The following is a 7,500-nucleotide window of genomic DNA, read 5'->3' on the forward strand; positions in this document are numbered from 1 at the left end:
GTTGGGGGGCAAACATTGGAAAAAAGGCAAATTACGGAAACTCGGCTCGTCGAAATATTGAAATAACATTGCTTAAAGTCCATTTTAGTATTTAGAATTAAGTACCTTTTATAATAATTTTATATCTTTTGATTGCCTTTGACAGTTTGACTTTCTACTTCGTTAGCTACTCATTTTTCACTAAAAAAACGTCGAACCAACTTGTGTTATCACTTCTATTTTACTACTTTGGTGAAAACATTCAATGAACGCGAAACAAATCATCTGTGTGGCTAAGATGTTCGTTATAACCCTCTCGAACTTGTGTTGTTTGCCCCCTCAGAAGTGTGTAGCTAATTCGCATGATAATAGCAAATCCAATATGGCGGCCATCGTGAATAAGGTCTATTCACAAAGAATCTTAAATCCCGATAGATTTGAAATGAGTACAACGCTCAGTTAGCCGATAGCGTCTATGCGACCTCGACCTTAGAGGAAATAGAACACGCTCAGAGTAAAATTGAAAGCGTAGTATTTCTTCGCCCATTTTAATGAACAGGTCGCTGACAAACTCGAGTTTAATTAATTAAAAACTTGCGTGAACAACTACTATCCTAATTAAGCAAATGGAGAGAGAAATAAAAATCAATCAAGCCCCTTCTCCAACACTAAAAAATATGCGGAAGATAAGGGAGGAGCGGGTAGTTTCCAATTTTGTATTGAAAATTCTAAAAATTGTAGATGTTTATTGCAATTTGATAATTTAATAATCTTCATCTAGCATATAAATCGACTGGGGACAGCTATTCTTAGTGTTATCTTCATAGAGTTATGTCGTAGAGTTAGAGTTAAGTCTCCAAAATCCTCAGCCAACATTCATAAAAGCTAACCTTAGGCCTAAGGTTAGCTTTTATGCATGTTTAGGATACTTTCTGTATTTCTGAATTCAGGATTTAGGCCTTCCAAAATCTTGAATCAGGAATTTGGAAACTTAACTCTAATGTCATTGCTCGCTAAAGTACAAAAATACAGTATAATTCAATTCTAACGCGCCATTGTCTCGAAACCATTACTACTTATCTAATTAAAAAAAGTATAATTGACAAACATATTTCAATTGTATGAACTCGCGAAAACGTATTAAAAATAGAGTATTTGGACTAAAAACACTCGACTTCCTAAATAACCTTAAAATTGTTTACTCGTCTAAGCCTTTACTTTAAAAAGACGAATTGTGGAAAATGTGTTTAAAATCTACATTTAAAAAGCACAGGTGCAAATACACACGACAGCATTGACGCGCTACTTCGTCTTTCGTCTTACACGAAACTATGCAATTATCTTGACTAATAATTAATTAATTTATCATAATTATGCTGTCCCTCCACCTCATATCACATCCAACCGCATCATATGATACACATTATACAATATTCAAACTACGTGAGGTGGCTGAGCCCAGTGCGTTAATGACTTGTAACAATAATTTCCGGCGCTAATAATCGTCTTCCCTCTCTCCTAGGGATGATTTGCAAATTTTTGTAAAATAGTTGCCAAGAACACTTATACCGATTTTCTCATTTTCAGTAAGAAAGAAAGTTGAATGTTCTCACTTTTTCCTGTAGCTTTCGTTGTTATTCAGAAACACGACGTTTCTTCAATAAAGCCGGTCTTACTTTGAATACTTCAATGGTTCGAGACTTCTCGCTGGCTGTAGAAGAAACTTGATAGTATAAATGGTTTTCAATCACGTGATGAGACGGCCATGTTGCTGCACAAAACAATGTAGTTCTGTGCACCAAAATGGCTGCTGTGACGTCTGGTGAACACCATCTATCGAAAACTCACGTTTATTCTTCAGCAAGCTCGTGAATTCAGTTCCTAACCCATATTTTCAAAATTCGTGTTCTCGCGGTTGGACTAGAAGGAGAAGTCTTGATGGTGGAAAAAAGTAGCGTTAAAAAGGGCCACCCCACATCAGCCTCGATTCCAAGCTCGTTCCAGTCCAATCGCAAAAAAAAAAAAAAGAAAAAAAAAACCCGGCCTACTGCTAAATATTTCGTAGAAATCTCTTTACAGGTTTGGAAGAAGAGTGCTTTACTTGACTGACATTTCTGTGGTATCAGGTCCGGAGATGTCCTTGATTTGCTTGCGTTTGAAAAACCCTAGCTGTTATAAAAAATTAAAAAAAAATAACGAAGAATGTTGTGATCAAACTTCTTTAAAAAATAATGGCCATAAGGCGGCCCTTAACGAAGTCTACTAAGGAGCTTAGACAACGAGCACGTAGAAAGAACAAGAACACTACAAGCAAGCAAGCAGCTTGCAAGCTGTCTCCGATGTTACACGATGATCTCCGTCGCTTCACTGGACGAACGGAGAAATTATTGAGCATAGAGTATAAACGCACAGAACAAAGAGCATAAACTAAAGAATAGAAAGGTTCTGGCAATAACCAGGTTTGACTATTAAAAGCGTGTTAAGCTGGCGTTTTAAAATCGAATAGCAAACAAAGTCGAAGTAACGTGTTACATTTGTTCTTGGATGGTTGACGTCACGCAGTCGCTATTTGGCGTTCATCGGCGCCGTCTCCTCCATGGGAGCCGAGATATCTTTTACACGTTTCCTTTTGAAAAACCCACACTAAAGAAAAAAGACAAAATCAATTCACTTGTTGGCAGGGCTGCCAATCGGTTTCGAGAGATAAAGTCCTTGAGAGCCAGTGAAGAGTTGCTGTCATGCAATCCGTGACACATGAATGAGCTGACTTCACGTAACGCGTGACTGTCAGGAAAAATTCGCTGACGTCACTTTCGCGTACAACGATTATGTTTCACACAGACGAACAACGTTTACTTTTAGCTGCTTTTCCCTTCACCTTGACTTTGGCAAATACCTTATTTTACAATTAAGCCGACAGACACAAAATACAGATACAAGCTTCCCCTTGGTTTTAAGGACGTGGATAGTGATGATTTCCAGAATTTTGATTGGCCAACCACAGCAGGGCTATCGGATAATAACACTGCTGTGACCATTTAAGGTCCCTGTGACCATATATGGTCAATAAACGTGCGCTGAAAATTTTGCAAGGAAAAAAAAAAAGAACAGCTGGGCTATAAATGCCGCCACGACGGAGGAAATGTTTGTTTTTAAGAAAAATGCTATCTTCCGCTTTTACAATCAAAACAGCATCTTTGGATTCCCTTGCGACACTAATTCTATTTAGAGCTTTGCCATTTACAACATCAAAATATCGCACAAAGAAACGATAGCTCACAGTGCTTACATTGTTTACACTTTTTCTAGAGTGCTTTAAGTGCATTGAAGCTAATTAACGGTGCGTACTTAGGCCGTGCTTTTAACTCATGAAGGCTGACAACTTTAACGACAACAAACACGAACGAGGACGAACAATAACGCATGGATTGCTCTTTGCATGTATGTATAGCGCTCTCGTAAGGGAATACATGTACACCTGTTCAATTGCGAATTAGCCCCTGTTGCCTCAAACCATTTTTAACACTTTCAAGAGGCCTTGTTATTAGAAGGATTGACACTACAACACTTTTATCACGTAACAGCAATGTTATGGTACCATGTGAAACACCAATTATTGCTAAACAAGATGCAGTCATTTTGTGACGTAACAAGTTACAATGGCAACAGGAAAGCCTTGCCAGAACACCCTATATTTTGGCATTAGTTGCTCATATCTGAAAAACAAACTCGGTGACCCCAAGTTTTTATTGCACAAAGCGATCAGCAGACCAAGACGAAACTCTGCAAAGTTTAAAAAATTCTGTGGAGCGGATTCAGAGCTACCTCAAATTTTCAATTATTTAAGGTGGCTCTGAATCCGCTCCACAGAATTGTTTTAAACTTTGCAGAAAGTTTCATTCTGGTATTCTGATTACACTTCAGACAAAAATACAAATTCAGCAACAAATTAGTTCAGTTGAACATTTCCTGCTTTTCTGTTCTCTACGCTTTGAGGTCCAGGAATAGACTGTATTTGGTATTAAAAAAGATCGAGGAAACCCTTATCCCTCCCCACTGAAAGAAAGGAATGTTTACGTGGCGATGTTTGACGTGCACAGAGGGGATGTACAACCATTCACACTGATGTGATTGACTGACTATACAACCCCCTTAATCGCAAAAGCCCTCCCCTTCCCCCCCTTGGGATCAGGACGCAGTTACCAAAATCGACTAGCAATCACGAATGGGTAAAAAAAACACAAAGTATACACACACAAAAAAAAAAACAAGCAAACAACAGAACCAATCGTTAACCCTCAGCAATGGCGGTATTTCGAAATAAGTACGAAGGCGATAAACACTTTTCCGTTAAGAGCAAGCCTCTTCCCGTACTTCCCAACATTCCCAAACTTTTCTTCTAACCCCCTGTCCGCTCCTGTCGGGGGCAGGGGTGCTTAAAGAGATGTATGACTGACCGTCAAGTCCCTCCCAACCCTCGTCCTCACTATACTCGCCTATACCTTCCCTTAAATCAACCGACATCAAATAATGTTGTTTCACAAACCTCAGTCTGTACTCACCTTGTAAAGTACCACTATAACCACCGCCACCAACAACAAACCCCCGAGAACAGACAGCAGGATTATCCACCAGGGCGTCTTCTTCTCCAACGGCGCAGTGCTCGCCGGACTGACTGTTGTTATGATCTGTAAGGATCGTGATAAACAGGACGTCAGGCGCGGTGGCCTAATGGTTAGTGTGCTTGACTCCGGATCGAGTGGTCCGGGTTCGGGTCCTGGCCGGGGACATTGTGTTGTGTTCTTGGGCAAGACACTTTCCTCTCACGGTGCCTCTCTCCACCCCCAGGTGTATAAATGGGTACCGGCGAATTTAATGCTGGGGGTAACCCTGCGATGGACTTGCATCCCATCCAAGGGGGTACTAGAAATACTCCTAGTCGCTTTATGCTACAGAAACCGCAGATAAGCACCGGCCTGATGGGCCTTCTAGGCTCGTAGCAGACTTTATTTTTCCCACAGACGCATGTCTGACAGAGCGTAGACTTCAAGCAATTGTATGGCAAAATTGAAAATTATGCTGGGCAAATTCGAGTGAAGGTAGGATCCTCAGATTTTGTCAGTAAAATCCCTTGGTTCGCAACTGAAGTTTAATATTCACACATTTTTCTACATTCAAGGTTTTTCAGAACACCGTTATTTCGGACACGTTTGCCCACCCGTCAAATGGCTTCCAAAACCGTGATAAGGCCTATTCCTTTGATATCATCTCCTTGCCGGGATTTTCAGAAATGATACGCGTGTGGCATCGCGTGTGGCATCGTATACCATTATGATAGTGGGTACCCCTTTCCGAGCTCACGAAACGAATTTTGAAAAGTCAGCCATCTACTCACGCCCCGTCCATAGGTAACCGGATGTTTTCGACAACTGAGACTTTTCCTCTCCGTATCTCCGATTTCGCATCGTACTTGCTCGTCCCCTCAACTTCACGAAAACGATTCGAAAACGCTAGCCTCCACCTACAGGGCAAGCGAGCGCACGCGATCTCTTTGGTATCACGAGGCTCTGACGTCATCGTATTCCAAAATCTCCGTTTTCACCCGTTCACGTGAATACGATAAACCTCCGTTTTCAAAAACCTTCGTTTTGGGTAACCGAAAGCGCCATATTTGTTTGAACGCGACGCAAAAACGAAGGAAAAAGTTCAAACCACAGCAAAACGTGAGATCACTGGCCCATTGGTTGGTTGATGACGTTGGATTCGCGGATTAACGTGCCAAGAACGTTCACCGACCGAAAAACGTCATCTAACATGACCAACAACATCAGAGCATTTAGCCGGAGCTCGAAGGTCATCGGAGCCGCTGCCGTTAAATTTACTCCGCCATAACTAAAGCCGTTCAGCTACCCACCTTTACAATGTCGTTAGCTTCATTAGATTGCGTGATTTCATCAGGTACTTTCACAGTGGCGGTAGTCTCAAGATCCACAGCACGCGGATTGACAAGTTCCTGAAATAAAAAGGATGCAAGTTCTACTTTCTGGAAACGGATGCTTTGGTTTTGCTTCAGGCTAAGTCTTTTTCATCCCACCCCAAAGGTGCCAGTTCGGAGACAAAAGGGCGTGGTAGTAATATAGGCCCTTCGGATTTTAGCGAGCCCGGCGCAGCCGAACATTAGGGAGTTTAAGAAACCACGACGGCTACGGAGACAAAAACGTCACTTCAAAATATAAGTTTGAGCTGTTTTAAGTATTTCATGATTATTCCATCTTGTTTATATTATTCAATATGAGCGAAGTGTCCTAAAACTGGATTGGTACGGACGGATTTGAAGTAAAGAGTGAGACTGAAAGATTCACGGTAGTGTGTCTACGTTTTCGTCAAAACCTTAAATTTGGTCATTTCACTTAGTAGTTTTGACGAGTACAAGGAAATGATTGTTCAAAAATGCGTGCCGCACGTGCAGCACGATCATTTTTCCTCTTTTAACCAATAATATTACTGCTTTTTGACGTTGTCATTGCCGTAGCCGTCGTCGTTTCTTAAACTCCCTAATGTGAATCCCATGGAGACCCCCCTCCAGCGAATACTCTATCAGTCTTATGAAAGAATATGCGGCATTGTAAATTACATAATAATTATTCAACTTCGTTTCCCAAGGCCCCTGTTCTTTCCGTCTCGGAACGGGACCGGGAAATGCATTAATTATTAGGGAGCTCAAGCACGCAGGGGCGGCAACGGAAGTGCGCTGTTTTCCTTTTTGGCTTGTCTTGACACGACGACGTTTACGTGGATACGTATCTTTCCACTGCTAAAGACGATAAGTTTCAAAGGATGAGAAAGACTACTGTCCCAGCATGAAAAATAATCATTTCCGGTTTGTGACAGTTGCTTAGAACCATCGGGAAATTAATGAAATTCAATTTCTATCGAATCCACTACCGTTATCCCAGCTAGCGAAAGAAGAGATAGATCCCGCAATTTGCGCTGAAGGGAGTCGTTTTATAGTTGATTTGAGCTTGACCAGAGGGACACTCCAATCGCATTATCCCAATCAGTGAATAGCTATATCCTGAGCAATATACTACATCGTGTTACTTAATCAGTAAGGGCTCTAAAACCACTTCCGAGCAGCCTGCCTGTTATCACGTGATGGGAAGTCGTGGGGGAGGGGTTGGGGGGGGGGGGGGGGTGCCAAACTTGTTATCCAGTCCGCTTGTTCCACTAAACCCCCCCCCCCCCCTCTCTCCAATTTCCTTCCTTACTCTTCTTACTAAGTGGCCGGAAATGTTAAAACATGGCAAGGACAGATGATCAAATGATCAAACAGTTATCATACTTGAAGCAGCGTGTTTTCCCAAAGCCGGAATGTCAACTTGATATTGGCTTTGTCTCCCGTCTTTAATCGGCCCAGCTGACATTTGAAGGACTGGCAGGCCGCCTTGCGACAACTCTACAACAGAAGAAAATATGATCGTTTCTGAAAACAACCGCGCTTCTCAGGTCATAGACCTTATC

General features: G+C 41.7%; 1 protein-coding gene across 2 annotated transcripts in view; it reads right to left on the reverse strand.

Moving 5' to 3' along the window:
- Positions 1-494: 494 nt before the first annotated feature.
- The window catches only part of LOC138012475 (integrin alpha-8-like), a 50,502-nt gene continuing 43,496 nt past the window's right edge, over positions 495-7,500 (reverse strand). Inside the window, exons 29-33 of one of the 2 annotated variants that reach the window (XM_068859254.1) lie at positions 7,322-7,435; positions 5,894-5,992; positions 4,542-4,667; positions 2,512-2,622; positions 495-2,148 (exon numbers count right to left, since the gene is read on the reverse strand). In XM_068859254.1, the coding sequence (XP_068715355.1) occupies positions 2,545-2,622; positions 4,542-4,667; positions 5,894-5,992; positions 7,322-7,435 (417 nt within the window). In that variant the 3' untranslated portion in view covers positions 495-2,148; positions 2,512-2,544. The remainder of the gene's footprint in view (positions 2,149-2,511; positions 2,623-4,541; positions 4,668-5,893; positions 5,993-7,321; positions 7,436-7,500) is intronic. The other variant, XM_068859255.1, reaches the window with a different exon arrangement.

Source organism: Montipora foliosa, chromosome 8, assembly GCF_036669935.1.
Source record: "Montipora foliosa isolate CH-2021 chromosome 8, ASM3666993v2, whole genome shotgun sequence".
In the NCBI taxonomy this organism is placed as follows: Eukaryota; Metazoa; Cnidaria; class Anthozoa; order Scleractinia; family Acroporidae; genus Montipora; species Montipora foliosa.